At 38.6% G+C, this 16672-nt stretch overlaps 1 protein-coding gene and 1 non-coding gene across 4 annotated transcripts in view; both read left to right on the top strand.

Annotated features, from left to right (window-relative positions):
- Positions 1-16672, top strand: part of GPCPD1 (glycerophosphocholine phosphodiesterase 1) — a 63094-nt gene that overhangs the window by 33069 nt on the left and 13353 nt on the right. For all 3 annotated transcript variants that reach the window (XM_016195412.2, XM_060186723.1, XM_060186717.1), the window contains 7 exons: positions 997-1228; positions 5145-5307; positions 6137-6269; positions 7913-7967; positions 11072-11164; positions 14331-14408; positions 15045-15084. In XM_016195412.2, the coding sequence (XP_016050898.1) occupies positions 997-1228; positions 5145-5307; positions 6137-6269; positions 7913-7967; positions 11072-11164; positions 14331-14408; positions 15045-15084 (794 nt within the window). The remainder of the gene's footprint in view (positions 1-996; positions 1229-5144; positions 5308-6136; positions 6270-7912; positions 7968-11071; positions 11165-14330; positions 14409-15044; positions 15085-16672) is intronic.
- Positions 4097-4169, top strand: TRNAK-CUU (transfer RNA lysine (anticodon CUU)). Its single transcript has one exon. It is a non-coding gene; the product is annotated as a tRNA-Lys (tRNA).

A 16672-nucleotide genomic window follows, 5' to 3' on the forward strand; every position in this document is an offset into this window, starting at 1 on the left:
GCACCCTGTTGTCAAAACTGCTTTGAGTACTTCTGTGTATTGTCATGTTGACTAGGCTTAAATTGGAATGTCTTCCTAAACCCATATTTAACTAAACTGTACATGTTAAGTATTGAATTCCTATTAGAATAATTTTGCATAGCCAGAAATCGGTGTTTATTTTGATCACCTTTCTTTCCCCATATTGATATTAGTAATAGAATAAACTAGACATTTAGTAAGACTAAATAAATTTCTCTGCAAAGATATCAGAACTTTAATAACTTACCAATAGAATAGTTTATATATTTTAAGCAAAATATAGCTTATATGTTTTAAAGAAAATACTAGACATGCTGTTCTATCTCATTGCCATCAAGTGTTGGTAAACAGACTGGCAAACTTTTAGATGGACAGTTACGCAGAAATAAAACATCATTCTCTATAGACAGATTCTAACTGTGTTGCTTTGTTTTTATTGTTCCAATTGTTGGTTTTAACTGAGGATTGAAGCTGGAACCTTATGTAATACTTCTTTTTTTTTAATTTAGTTATTTTTTAATTTTCATTAGTGATTTAATAATGATTAACAAGATTATAAGATAACAAGAGTTCTATGCCCCATACCCTCCCTAGGAAGTTTCGCTATTCTTTTTTTATTTATTTTACCAGAGCATTGCTCAGCTCTGGCTTATGGTGGTGCGAGGTCATCTGCCCAGGGAAGCCAGGATGGCATCATAGTAGCATCTGCAATTTGGACACTTTCTTTAATTTTTTTTATTACTGTTTTTATTTATTGGATAGAGACAGTCAGAAATTGAGAGAAAAGGGGCTGATAGAGAGGGAGAGAGACCGAGACACCTGCAGCTCTGGTTCACCACTTGAGAAGCTTTCCCCCTGCAGGTGGGGACCAGGGGCTCAAACCTGGGTCCTTGCGCACTGTAACGTGCACTCAACCAGGTGTGTCACCACCCAGCTCCCACTTTCTGTTTCATTTTCTTTTTTCTTTTTGTGTAGAGTAAAGTTGACTTTAGAAGGTCTGGAGGAAGATGATGATGATAGTGTATCTCCCACTATTCTTCACAAAATGTCCAATACCTTGGAGATATCCTTAATAAGTGACAATGAATTCAAGTGCAGGCATTCACAGCCAGAGTGTGGATATGGTTTACAACCTGATCGCTGGACAGAGTATAGCATACAAACCATGGAACCAGACAACTTGGAGCTGATATTTGATTTTTTTGAGGTAAGAAGTTATCACTAAGGGGCTTAAGAAACATGCAGACAGGTTTTGTTTTTAAATGGCTCCATTTTTATTTAAAGTCATGATTGATAAATCCTTTAGATGTTTACTCTTCTATATGTTATAACAGGGTTAAAAATCCGGAGTTGACAAACTTTCAAGTATTAAGAATATATGGTTCGGCTTCTGTAATTGCTTCCCTGCACCTTCTGCACTCCATAATAACCTTGGGTCCTTACTCCCAGAGGGATAAAGAATAGGGAAACTATCAGGGGAGGGGAGGGGATACGGAGTTCTGGTGGTGGGAATTGTGTGGAGTTGTAACCCTCTTATCCTATGGTTTTGTCAGTGTTTCCTTTTTATAAATAATAAAATAAAATAAAAAGAGTATAAGGTTCAACCTATAGAGCATATGCTGTGTGTGTTAGACCCTGGGTTCATTTACTGGCACCATGTGTGACTGACATCACTGTTCTTTTTCCTCATTAAATGCATAAAGAAATCTTTTTTAAGACAATGTGATCAAGAGAACTTCTGTGGAATTGGTCTTCGAAATCAAGGCCAAATATCTTGATGTCCTATGTATATTCTATGACTTATTCTAGGAGAGACTTGTAAATAAATACAGGTTGCTCAGGCTGTATTAACTCTTGGTGACAATGTGATATATCTAGTGTGATTGCTTACTTTTTGTGACCAAAGCCTGGATTATTGAGACATTATGATAGTAGTCTTACTTTGGCAAATTTATTTGGTTTTGCAAATATGTAATAAAAACTGATTACTATGAAAGTTGTTCCAATTTTTCAGAGTGTGAAACTACCGATTTTCCAGAGGTCTTCATAACACATCAGAGCTCTGTACTTCACAGGCTGTTTGTGTTCCCACAGTTATACTGGATCTCCCCAAAGGTGGTCCTTATTCCTTATCTCATAGTTGTTTGGCTTAGTATTGTGGTTATTTGTATGGGTTTCCATAGACTCATGCTTGTTGGCATTTTTTTCCCCTCCCACCCTCCCTCCCTCCTTCCCTTCCTTTTTATCTTTTAAAGATTTTATTTATTTATTCATGAAGATAGAAGGAGGGAGAGAGAGAAAGAACCAGACATCACTCTGGTACATGTGCTGCTGGGGATTGAACTCTGGACCTCATGCTTGAGAATCCAATGCTTTATCTACTGTGCCACCTCCCGGACCACTGTTTATTGACATTTTCCACTCCTGTTTTCACTAGATTGTCATTTAAACCTCTGAGGATAGCTTTATGCCTTGCACATTATCTGCATGATAACTGTATTATATGCATTAACATGCTGCCATAATACCTTGAAAATACTACTGTGGTCTAGGAGGTGGTGCTGTAGACAAAGCATTGGACTCTCGAGCATGAGGTCCTAAGTTCAGTCCCTGGTAGCACATGTACCAGAGTGATACTTGATTATTTCTGTGTCCTCCTATCTTTCTCATTAATAAACAAATAAAATCTTAAAAAATAAAAAAAAGCATGGGCTGGGCAGTAGCATAGCGGTTTAAACACACATGCAAAGTGCAAGGACCAGCATAAGGATCCCCATTTGAGCCTCTAGATCCCCAGCTCCTTCACAGGTGGTAAAGCAGGTCTGGTGTCTTTCTCTCCCCCTCTCTGTCCTACCCAACAAAAACAACAGCAATAATAATAATAATAAGAGCAGCAACAAAAATGAGAAATATGGCCTCCAAAAGCAGAGGATTCATAGTGCAGGCACTGAGCCCCAGTGATAACCTTGGTGTGTGTGGGGGGAGCTACTGCTATATTCTTTGGATATTTATTTGTTTCATAAAAGAAAAAGACCATGGGGACCGAGTGGTAATGCACCCTGTTGAGCACACACGTGATCATGTGCAAAGGACCCTACTCCCCATCGCAGAAGGAAAGCTTTGTGGGTGGTGAAGCAGGTCTGCAGGCAGGTGCCTTTCTCTTTCCTCTCTGTCTCTCCCTTCTCTCTCTCTCTCTGATTTTATTTCTTAATGAAAAATATAGGAGGAGAGAGAAAGAGCCAGACATCACTCTGGTACTTGTGCTGCCGGGGATTGAACTCAGGACCTCATGCTTTTAGAGTCTGATGCTTTACCCACTGCGCCACCTCCCAGACCACTCTCCCTGCCCTCTCAGTGTCTCTCTGTCTTATTTCATTTAGAAGGGGGGAAAGGGAAAGTGGGCACCAGAAGCAGTAGATTTGTCATACAGTCACTGAGCCCCAGCGATAACTTTGGTGGCAATAAAAAGGAAAAAAAAGTAATAAATAAAACAGAAAAGAAAAAGAAAAAAAGGAGAGGGGAAGACCAAAATACCACTCTGCTCTAGTATATGCATCAAACCTGGGGTCTCACATATATGTGTCTTGCACCTTACCTACTGAGCCACTACCCCAATCATACTAAATTACTATGTAATCTTTGAATTATTTAATTTTATTTAAACTGGACATATCCTTTTGGAGTGTCTTTTGGTGGGCTACTTTTTCATTTTATGCATTTTAAAGTACTTTAAAACACAGACATATACCTTTTCCAAAAGCCTATACAAATAGCTATTAAGTAGCTAATAAGGTCTGTGAACCTTAGAAAGCATCAAATATGAAGCTTTAGGGACATCAAAATAGCTCACTTGGATAGTGTGCTTCTCTGCTGCTTATGCCACCCAGGTTTGAGCCCAGTTATAATCACATTGAAGGAAGCTTAAGTGCTGTCTCTTCCTTTTCTCTACCTTTCTGCCCCACTCTTTCTGTCTAGAGTAGTGAGCTACAGAGATGACCAAAACATAATGTCCCCTGTTGTTAAAATTTGTAGGCTCCAGCCGGGTGGGGCTAGCTTCACAGGCGTACCACACCACGCCCGGCTAGCTCAGTCGGTAGAGCATGAGACTCTTAATCTCAGGGTCGTGGGTTCGTGCCCCACGTTGGGCGCCATTTGTTGTTAAAATTTGTAGGCTCCAGCCGGGCGGGCTAACTTCACGGGCGGGTAACAGAGACGCGGAGACAACGGCTGGGCAGGGAAGCTGTATTTCTTTATTCAAGAACAACGATTCATAAACTAAACCAAACTAATCACCAAACAGAACTCTGCTGTCTCTTTGCGGTGGCGCAAGCACTCTCCCAAACTCTGGAACTCTCCAGCCCTGGAACTCTGGAACTCTGGAACTCTGGCCCTCTCTCGGGGTTCCTTGGGGCGGGGCCAAGCCGGCCAGCGAAATTAGCAAGACTGATCCAATTCTCTTGGCGGGGGAGAACTAGAACAACCCAATGTAAAGCATACAACAGTCCCCCAAAAAAGTTTTAGTTGATTATTTCCTTATATCTCAGGAACTTTTAAAAATATTTATTTATATATGGGTGAGAGGGGGTGAGTAGAGAGAAATAGCATCATTCAGGTATATATAATCCCAGAGATACAGCTTATGCTTGAGAACCCAATGTTTTATCCACAGCATCACTTCCTGGACTGTGACAGGCCGTATCTTATTAATATTCTTAATAAATTGGCTTCTCTTTCACTGGCTATCATTTTGAGAATGCTATTTTCTTGACAGACCAGGTTGATAAAATGACTAGTGTAATCTTAAAGTGAATATTTACCTACTGCAAGAGGATCATAAGTGTAAGTTAGCAGTTATGGTTATTAACAAGACAGCATATGAAATCTTCAAATATATAAATGCATTACTATATATATATTACATATAATATATATGCATTACAAAGATGCTTCCTTAGTGATTTGCATAGAAATCTGATTGTATTTATTGTAGACTATAATTTATTATAATTACTATAATTTCTATAGACTGTATTCTTATAGATTCTGTTAACTTTAAAGGCACTTTTTATCTTTAGAAAATATTTGAAGTATGAAAATTCAGATTCTAAATCTCATTTTTTCAGGAAGACCTCAGTGAACATGTAGTTCAGGGTGATGCCTTTCCTGGCCATGTGGGTGCAGCATGCCTCTTATCATCCACCATTGCTGAGAGTGGGAAGAGTGCTGGCATCCTTACTCTTCCCATTATGAGTAGAAATTCTAGAAAAACAATAGGCAAAGTGAGAGGTAAGCCTGTACAAATGGATCAACATTTGTAAATAAGCAAATACTAAGTTACAATTGTTTTAAAAATCTTTGTTTTTTTATGAGAGAGCTGGGGGTGGGGTGGAGTGGGGAGAGAAAGAGAGACCAAGACCGAGACCAGCTCTGGCTTTATTTATGGTGCTGGGGATTGAACCTGGGACCTCAGTCTCAAGCATGAAAGTCTTTTTACATAACCATTATGTTGTCTGCCTGCCCTGTTAGAATTTTAATTAATTTCAATTTGATTTTTTTTTTAAGTATGGTGACGATTAAATATTTATTTGTTTATTTAGCCTCCAGGGTTATTGCTGGAGCCCGGTGCCCACACTACAAATCTACTGCTCCTGGAAGCTATTTTTTTCCCCTTTTGTTGCCCTTGTTTATCAGGGTTTTTTGTTGTTGTTGTTGTTATTGTTGTTATTGCTGCTGTTTTTGTTGGCTAGGACAGAGAGGAATCGAGAGAGGAGGGAAAGACGGGGAGAGAAAGATAGACACCTGCAGACCTGCCTCACCACTTGTCAAGCGAACCTCCTGCATGTGGGGAATCGGTTGCTCAAACCTTGATCCTTACACCCATCCTTCAGCTTAACCCGCTGCGCTACCCCCCAGCTCCCTAAATATTTATTTCAAAAATTGAGAATATTAACTGATGCAATGGCAGTAAGTGAACATTATTTTTTGAATGTATTATTTTGAATTCATTTTTTTTCTATTTGTTAGAGATTGATGAAACAGGTTTGAGTGCTTTTTAAATCAGGATTTATTTGATTATTTTTATTTTTGTCTCCTCCCCTTTTATTTTCTTCAAAAGTTGACTATATAATCATTAAGCCATTGCCTGGATATAGCTGTGATATGAAGTCTACATTTTCCAAGTATTGGAAGCCAAGAACACCATTGGATGTTGGACATCGAGGTGCAGGGAATTCTACAACAACTGCCCAGTAGGTTGAATATTTGAACAGTGTTAACATATGGTAACTCATACGTGGTTTAATTCTTAAAGAAATTGTGCTCACACAAACACACACACACACTTTTTTTTTTCTTTAATAGAGAAAGGAAGAGAGGTGGGGTAGGTAGAAGGGGAGAAGGCCACCTGCACAGTGCTTCTTTACTGGGGGAGCTTCCATACTGCAGCTGGGGATAAGGGTCTTAAATCAAGATCCTTGTACATGGTAATGTGTGTGCTCAACCTGGCGTGCCACCACTGGGACAACCCCCCCCCCCCCCCCCCCGTTTCTTGATATTTTAGTGAAAGATTCAGAGAGAAGAGTTGGAAGGAGGAAGACCAGAGCACTGCTCAGCTGTGGTTTATGGTAGTTCTAGGGACTGAAACTGTGACCTAAGAGCTGCAGGCATGAAAACCTTTCATATATCCATTATGCTATTTCCCCAGCCTGAGATGTAATTTCTATACTTTTGTTGTTATAGAATTTTTTTGCATTCTTTGAGTCCGCCAGTATCAAGGTACCTGAGGCTTCATTGTAAGGAACCATACTATGCCATTGCAAAGGCTTTTTTTTTCTTTTTTAAAAGTTATCTTTATTTATTGGATAGAGATAGCCAGAAATGAAGAGGGAAGGGGATGATAGGGAGGGAGACAGAGAGACATCTGCAACACAGCTTCACCACTCACAAACTTCTTCCTGCAGGTGGGGACTGGAGGCTTAAACCTGGGTCCTTGCGCATTGTGACATGTGCACTCAACCAGGTGTGCCACCACCCAGCCCCACAATTCTTTTCTTATTTGACTAGCTATATCATGTAAAGTTGAAATTCTGGAGGCTAGGGCATAGCTCACTTGTGCCTTACCATGGATGAGGCCCTGGGTTCAATCCCTAGTACTCCATGGCTTATGGTGATACGGTGGGGATTGATCCTAGAACTCAGGCGTGAAAGTCTCTCTGCATAACCATTATGTTCTAAACCTCTGCCCAAGGCTTATTTTTCTTAACTGGTTACCTCCCTTGGGGGAGAATATGTTAATGTAGAACATTTCTATATTTAATTTGCACATACTATGATCATTAGATCATGCATATATGGCATAATTGTATACACCAGCCATGTTTGAGGAATGGCAAAAATAACCTCAAAATAGTACTGTTTCTAGTATTCAAAATATAGTTGACATCTTAAAACTTTTTAAAAAATTATCTTTATTTATTGGATAGACACAGCCAGAAATCAGGAGTAAAGGGGGTGATAGAGAGGGAGAAAGACAGAGACACATACAGCTTTGCTTCACCACTTTCCCTCTGCAGGTGGGGATCCAGGGCTTGAACCTGGGTCCTTGTGCAATGTAACATGTGCTACCACCCAGGCCCTAGTTGATAAATTATTACATTAATTTATCTTTTTTAAATTATCTTTATTTATTGGATAGAGAAAGCCAGAAATCAAGAGGGAAGGGGAGGATAGAGAGGAAGAGAGGTACCTGCAGGTGGGCGCCGGGGACTCGAACCTTAGTTCTCACGCATTATAACGTGCGCACTCAACCAGGTTTGCCACCACCCAGCCCCTCCTTAGTTTATCTTTTCTATCATATATGGTATTTATATTCTATATATGTCTTCTTTTTCAGGCTAGCTAAAGTTCAAGAAAATACTATTGCTTCTTTAAGAAATGCTGCTAGTCATGTAAGTGGACTCTTTTTTTTATTTAAACAATTTGGAGTATTGGGCCAAAGGTAGAGAGATAAAGCAACATTGCTCTGGGGAGTCTACTGCAGTTTTAATAAGTTAAAAAGGAGGAATATGTATGTGTCTTCTGAACTGTTTTGAAGTTAAGATAAAGTTAACAGTGGACATTTATATTGTTATCCATGGTAAAGACTGGGATAAAAACAATAAACACCCATTTGTTAAGAGTTACTTGGGGCAAGAAAATCTTTTCCTATTAAATAAAGATTTCATCAACTGAATAATAGTATTTATTCAAATACTCATTTTGGAAATAATGTTCATAGACTTTCCATAGTGATTTTATTTAACTTTTTTTTTCTTTTTTCTTTAAGAAAGGATTAATTAACAAAACCATAGGGTAGATGGGGTACAACTCCACATAATTCCCACCACCCAATCTCCATATCCCACCCCCTCCCCTGATAGCTTTCCCATTATCTATCCCTCTGGGAGCATGGACCCAGGGTCATTGTGGGTTGCAGAAGGTAGAAGGTCTGGCTTCTGTAATTGCTTCCCCGCTGAACATGGGCGTTGACTGGTCGGTCCATACTCCCAGTCTGCCTCTCTCTTTCCCTAGTAGGGTGGGTCTCTGGGGAAGCTGAGCTCCAGGACACATTGGTGGGGTCTTCAGTCCAGGGAAGCCTGGCCGGCATCCTGATGGCATCTGGCACCTGGTGACTGAAAAGAGAGTTAACATACGAAGCCAAACAAATTGTTGAGCAATCATGGACCCAAAGCTTGGAATAGTGGAGAGGAAGTGTTATGGGGGTACTCACTGCAAACTCTAGTGTACTTCTGCTTTCAGGTATATATTTTGCAGTAGTTTACGGATACGTGTGAACATATACTCTCTCTCACAGAAACTGGTGTATATCTAGGTTTTGGGAAATTAGAGTGTACTATGAAAGGAAAGGTCTCACCCGAGTAATGAAGCTGAAGGGTTGTCATTCCACACGTGAAGTCTCTGGACACAGTCTGAGGTGAAGCATGTTGAGGTGACAATCGTTGGCATTGGTTAGGTTGTGATCGGCAGATGCAATATTATTTGATATGGATTGGGAGAGGCATACAGGAAAGTGGGCCCTATCCAAGGGTTCCAGGACTGGGGGAAGTAGAGGCTCTATAGTGGAGATGTGAGGTTCCTGCTGTCTTAGGGTTCAAAAAGACAATCAATAGTTAATGTTATCATCACATTAATTGGTAATTGGGTTTACTTTGAAAAGTCCTTTTGTTATGGTTTGCTGTACAGTACCCAGTATCTTGTATATAGCTGTGTTGTTGGTTGCTTCTGATCTACTTGGTCTAGGCTTTCGAGAGAGTCTACATATCAATTACACAGCCTATATATTAAAAAGATTCAGTTTGTGTTTTGAAAAACTTCGAGACATACAATTAGTTTTCCCCCTCTCAACTAGTGATTTATATGACTACATTTTACTAGGAGTGTACATAAACACCATTCCCACCACCAAAAGACCCATCCCTCCCACCCACTCCCAACCCCCACTGGCCCAGGAAGCTACAAGTCTACCCCTCACTACAGGGTTTTTACTTTGGTGCCCTACTTAAATTTGGTCAGGTCCTGCTTTTAGTTTCCTTTTCAGATCTTCTTACTCAACTTCTGTTGATGAGTGGGATCATCCCATACTCATCTTTATCTTTCTGATTTAGCTCACTTAACATAATTCCTTCTAGCTCTGTCCAAGATGGGTCAGAGAAGGTGGGTTCATTGTTCTTGATAGCTGCATAGTATTCCATTGTGAATATATACCACAGCTTTCTCAGCCACTCATCTGTTGTTGGGCACCTGGGTTGCTTCCAGGTTTTAGCTATTATGAATTGTGCTGCTATGAACATAGGAGTACACACCTCTTTTTGGTTGGGTGTTATGGAGTCCTTGGGATATAACCCCAGGAGAGGAATTACTGGATCATATGGAAGGTCCATGTCTAGCCTTCTGAGAGTTTTCCAGACTGCTCTCCACAGAGGCTGTACCAATTTACATTCCCACCAGCAGTGCAGAAGGGTTCCTCTGTCCCCACTGCCTCTCCAGCATTTGTTGCTGCTGTCCTTTTTGATGTATGCCATTCTTACAGGAGTGAGGTGGTATCTCAATGTTGTCTTAATTTGCATTTCTCTGACAATCAGTGACCTAGAGCAGTTTTTCATATGTTTGTTACCCTTCTGGATCTCCTCTGAGGTGAATGTTTTGTTCATATCCTCTGCCCATTTTTGGATGGGGTCATTTGCTTTTTTGGTGCTAAGTTTGCTGAGCTCTTTGTATATTTTGGTGATTAGTTTCTTATCTGATGTATGGCATGTGAAGATCTTCTCCCATTTTGTGAGGGGTCTCTTTGTTTGTTTAATAATTTCTTTGGATGTGCAGAAGCTTTTCAATTTGATATAGTCCCATTGGTTTGTTTTTGCTTTAGTCTTCCTTGCAATTGGGTTTGATTCATCAAAGATGTCCTTGAGGTGTAGGTGGGAAAGTGTTTTACCAATGTTTTCCTCTAAGTATTTAATTGTTTCTGGTCTGACATCTAGGTCTTTGTTTATTTAACATTTTAAAAGACATCACTATAAATCGCATATACCAAACTGCCCCCACCACCTCCCTTCCTCCAGCCCCCTTCCCCCCCCAGGATGGCCACCATAGTTTTTACAGTCTTAGCAGTAGTTTGGCTGGTTTGTTTTTTTTTAACAAGTTCATGTGTTTCAGTGCTTTATATAGCTATGCTATTGCAAATAATAATTATAATAATAAAGTTTGGGTTACATTAATCTGTTAATTGATTTGGATTGCTATAATATGTAGAAAAGAGCCCTCTGTTCTGATGAACTGACTTAAGAAAAGGGAAGAAAGGAGATGGTGCCTCTTTGATAATAGTTATTTTTAAAGAAATTACTCTTTAGGGGAAAAAGAAAACCTTAAAATGTAGTGTTGACTTTTGAAGTAATGTTGACTTTTGAACGTTTTTGCATTTTAGCATATAGGTCTATAATTGTATGGTGTGGACTAGAATATTTTTTCAAATATTTGCCTCATTTATTTCTATCAGGGTGCAGCTTTTGTAGAATTTGACGTACATCTTTCAAAAGATTTTGTGCCTGTGGTATATCATGATCTCACCTGTTGTTTGACAATGAAAAAGGTATGTGGACATTGCTTCATATGAAACTTTTATAGTTAGGCAAAAGACTTAAAAACTAAAATGCTTGGTATAGTGTTTCAACTATTAGAGTTGGTCAGTTAAATTTCCTGGAGAATAGCTGCAGTTTTTTTTTTTTCTTTTTTAATCTTTTTGTTTATTTTTTGGATAGAGACAGTCAGAAATTGAGAGGGAAGGGGGTGATAGGGAGAGAAACAGAGAGACACCTGCAACTCCTGCTTCACCACTTGTGAGGCCTTCCCCCTGCAGGTAGGGACCAGGGGCTCAAACCTGGGTCCTTGTGCACTGTAACATGTGCAGTCAACCAGGTGCTCCCCCACCTGGCCCCCATCTGCAGTTTTTTCTGTCAAGCTCTTATAACATTGAATTAGTGAGGAGACAGGACTACTAACATTCTAGAGAAGAACCTCTGTATTGCTGAATTTGGTTTTTTTTAAAAAAATATTTTATTAAGGGAGAAATATTTTATGGGAGAGAAAGAGAGAGAGGGAGGGAGAGAACACCAAACATCATTCTGGTACATGTGCTGTCGGGGATTGAACTCAGGACCTCATGCTTGAGAGACGAACATTTTATTCACTGCACCACCTCATGGACCACGAATTTGGTTTTTTTAACAAAATGTTGTTCCAAGTGATTTCTATAGCAGTCTGCAATTGTCACTATAGCGAGAGAAGAGGGATTTAAACTATCAGTGTTAGTTTTCTAGGTTCTCTTTCTATTTCTGCTATTTCTACTTCAAACTTACTCTTGATACAATAGGCTCATGTGACTTTACTAAAGTGGGAAATGGTCCAGGGAAGTAGCGCACAGATTTGCATATGAGGCCCCTAAGTTCCCAGGTTCAATCCCCATATCACATAAGCCAGTGGTGAGTACTGCTCTGGTGTCTCTTGACTGTCATGAAAATAAGGTAGTCTTTATAAAATGTAAATAGGACCAGAGGGTGGGGAGAGTACAGATCCAAGAAGGATGACAGAGGACCTAGTGGGGGTCGTATTATTATATGGAAAACTGGGAAATGTTATGCATGTACAAACTATTGTCTTTACTGTTGAATATAAAACATTAATTCCCCAATAAAGAAATTAAAAATATATATATATATAGGACCAGAGAGATAGCTCACTGGGATGGATGCATACCTTATCCTACACATGACCAAAGTTCAAGCTCCAGTTTAAGCACACATCATGAGAGGAGTTACGATACTAAAGGAAGCCCCAGTGCTCTGCTATCGCTCCCTCTATCTGCCTCTATCATCATTATCTGAAAGTCAGAGATGAACATAGTAACATGTATACTCTACCAGGTGTACCACTGCCTAGCACTGTATTAGATTTTTAAGCCATATTAAATATCACTCTATCTTGATAAAAGATGTTAAGTTATGAAATAGTAAATCATTGACCCAGCAAATAAACTAAAATCCATTACATTTACATGTACACAAGGTATGTCTATATATGCATAAGTTTTTCCTAGAAGTATGTAAAGAATAAGTTTGACATTGGAAAAATGAGAGAAAGATTTTCTTTTTTACTTCATAATCTGAAATACTTGCATTTTCATAAAGACTACACATTAATTTTATAAGAAAATTACTTAGAGTGGCCCGGGAGGTGTGCAGTGCATAAAGCATTGGATTCTCAAGCATGAGGTTCTGAGTTCAATATCCAGCAGCACATGTACCCAAGTAATGTCTGATTCTTTCTCTCCTCCTATCTTTCTCATAAATAATAAATAAAATATTTTTTAAAAGGTAAAATACTTAGAAATTAAAACTCAGGGCCAGTGGTAATATACCTAGTTGAGTGCACATTACTGTGCTCAAGAGGCCAGGTTTAAGCCACTGGTCCCTATCTCTGTTAAAAAAAAAATCAAATAGACCCATAAAGAATTTTGGTCTATACTCCCAGAGGAATAAAGAATAGAGAACCTTCCCATGGAGGAGGATAGTGGTGGGAATTATATGGAATTATGCCCCTTTTACAATACTATTTTGTTAATCATTATTAAGTTACTAATAAAAAAAACATAGGAATGTTAGTTTTGAAGAGGGGGAAAAATAACTAAAAAAAAAGTCAGTGAAAGTACACATTCCTAAGACCCCAGCAGCACACATACACACAAAAAAATAAAATTGATGCTAGTTTTCTAACATGTATAACAGCGCACGAGGACACTATATAACGCAGTGTAAATATGACAAAACACTTGACACTGCCTGTAATTCTAATTTAGTCATAGAAGTTTGGATTACTATACCATGTTGAAACAGCCCTTCTCTTCTAATGATTTTGTGTGAGAGGAGGAAGCAAGTAACACCACTTTCAATAGCTAAAGTAGAATAATAAAATAAATGGAGCAGACTTTTTTGCTGTAGGGGAACATTAATGCAGAGAAAGATGAGAAGGTATAGAGCAGTAAAGGATCTGATTAACCCAGACCAAAATTAAGGAATCTAGTTTTAATTTATTTCTACTATAATTAGTTGCAGAATATTGCTGATAACCTTTTTTTTTTTTCCTGACATTGTCTTGCTCTTAAGTTGAACATTTTTGAGTTTACTGGAGAATGAAATTATATTCTATACATAGTTCATGTACACTTAGGTTGACTTTTAATTTCTTTTCTCTTGTTGTTTTCTTCTTTTTCTTTTTTTTTCTCCAGCTGGGTTATTGTTAGGTTTCAAGCCTGCACTACAAATCCACTTGCGTTTTTACTGGATAGGACAGGAAGGAACAGAGATATCTGCTCCCCTGCTTTACCACACAGAACTAAAGTTAAACTATTTAGAGAAGTTTAGAAACTTATAACTTAAAATTTCAAAATAATATGTGCATGTTGACTTTACAGCCACATGGCTGTATGTCAGATAAGGTGTACACTGTATGACAGGAAGTAGAGAGATATACTGCCAAATGACTCGTTCATCATTATGGCCTTGGTGCCGCCACTTCCTCACAGCTGTTTTCATCTAGTCAAGCTCACCTACATGTGGGGGCAGGTGGGGTTGGGGCAGAATTTAAGAACTAGGAGGTGTGTAGACTCACTGTGACTACCAAACAATTATTTTCATTGTTAGTAACTTGAGACATATAGTCCTTGGTAATTTGGGACCTGTTTTCTCTTTCTTTCTTTTTAGAAATTTGAGGCTGATCCAGTTGAATTATTTGAAATTCCAGTGAAGGAATTAACATTTGACCAACTTCAGTTGTTAAAGGTAATAAAAATGTAACAGAAATTTTTTAGCTTTAGTACGAATTTTACTTGCTTACACATAGTAATACTCTTTGTTTCCAAAATGGGTAGAATGTATGCTTTGACTTTTTTAGGGTAATCAGATAGATTTGTGTTAATATATCTGTCTGGCAGTTTCCATGAACTTTGCATTTATAAAGGAGCTAGGCTATAAGTCTTTGAAAGTCATAGGACCAAGCCCTTCTCATCCATACTCTTAGGTTGTCTCTGGTCTGCTTCGGCCCATTTTTGTACGCAGTTCACTTTTTTACAACTGTCCTATAGTATTATAGTTGGCTTTTAATGTATATTAATAGCTAAGACATCTGTGTATATTTTGGTATATCATGTAATTTTATATGATCCACCTTCCTCTTTCTGGCAGATATCCAGATAAATGGTTTATATAGTTTACTAAATTATGAATTTTTATATTGTTCCCTAGTTGGGTATCATGATATATGTATGTAAGGTCATGTAAAATATAATAGCAGTTCTTATTACACTGATAATTCTACATGTTATCTTTTCTAACATGCTAGCTTTTCAAGTTATAGTTCTAGTATCTTCATAAGTTGTGGCTTTTCTGTGATGGCATATTTGTGTGTATGTTTTCTAGCTCACTCATGTGACTGCACTAAAATCTAAAGACCTGAAAGGTATGTATCAATATGAACATGGTTTTCATTATGTCAGTCATTTCAGACTTGCTGTATCCCCCCCTTTTTTTTTTACCATATATATATATATATATATATTCTATATCTTTAGAATGTAAGCCTTTCAGGATGGGGTTAGATAGCATAATGGTTATGCAAAGAGACTCTCATCCCTGAGGTTCCAAAGTCCCAGGTTCAATCCCACATACCACCATAAGCTAGAGCTCAGTAGAGCTCTGGTAAATAAATAAACAAATTGACAGAATGTAAGCCTTTCAAAGATGGAGGAAAATGTTTTTATAGTCCCAGAGCTACTTACAGTACTATGTAATAGGTACACAATCAGTAGTTAAGTGTGATTGCAATAAGAAGATAGAGTGGGACCAGGGAGATAGCATAATATTTATTTAGAAATCTTTCAAGAGGTTCTGAGTTCCCAGGTTCAGTCCCCTCTAGTACTATAAAGTAAAGCTGAGCAGTCCTCTGGTATTAGAGAGAAGAAAGAAAAAAAAAAAGATAGTGTGAATGCTTTTTTTTGGTACCAGAGCACTGCTCAGCTCTGGTTTATGGTGGTGTGGAGGAAGATTGAACCTGGGACTTTGGAGCCTCAAGCATAAGAGTCTCTGCATAACCATTATACTATCTACCCCCCCCACCTAGTGTGAGTGCTTTAATGAAGATTTTATTAAAGTACTTAATTATGAAGAATGTCTCTAGAGAATAAATATGACTATAGAATTACACATATTCCATGACTATTTATTTCAATTTATTACAATTTTACCTATAACTTTATATTGGCATTCATGAATTTTTTTTAAAAATTAAGTTTGGTACTTTTTAACCCCCTCTTTTGGAGAATATTCTTTTATTTTGCAAGTATAAATGTATTTTGGATTAAATAGTGATGGTAACAAAGACATTAAATTCTCATAGTATTTAGCATCTGGAGTGATTTTGATATTGTCAGTAGCAGTCTTAGCAAGTTGGCATGACTACTAATTCCACTAGGAAGTAGCATGATTGCTTAGAGCGACTTTTAAAAACATTCAGTGTTAGAATTTTTACTTTTTTTTTTTTTTTTTAACCAGAGCACAGGTTAAACTCAGCTATCGCTTATGGTGGTGTGGGTCATTGAGCCTGGGACTTAACCTCAGGCATGAGAGTCTTTGCATGACTATTATACTATTATACTGTCTACCCCTGCCCAGTGTTAGAATTCTCCTTCCTTCCTTCCTTCCTCCCTCCCTCCCTCCCTCCCTCCCTCTCTCTCTCTCTCTCTCTCTCTCTCTCTTTCTTTCTTTCTTTCTTTCTGCCTCCAGGGAGCTCATGCCTGCACTATGAATCTACTGCTCCTGGAGACCATTTTCCCCCATTTTGTTGTTACTGTTTTTGCTGCTGTTGGCTAGGACAGAGAGAAATTGAGAGAGAAGGGGAGAGAAAGATAAAACACCTGCAGACCTGCTTCACCACTTGTGAAGCAACCCCCCTGCAGGTGGGGAACCTGGCCAGTCCTTGCGCTTTGCGCCATGTGCGCTTACTTAACCCCTTGAGCTACCTCCGGGCCCCCCAGTGTTAAAGAATTTTT

The sequence above is a fragment of the Erinaceus europaeus genome, chromosome 1 (genome assembly GCF_950295315.1).
Source record: "Erinaceus europaeus chromosome 1, mEriEur2.1, whole genome shotgun sequence".
Taxonomy (NCBI): domain Eukaryota; kingdom Metazoa; phylum Chordata; class Mammalia; order Eulipotyphla; family Erinaceidae; genus Erinaceus; species Erinaceus europaeus.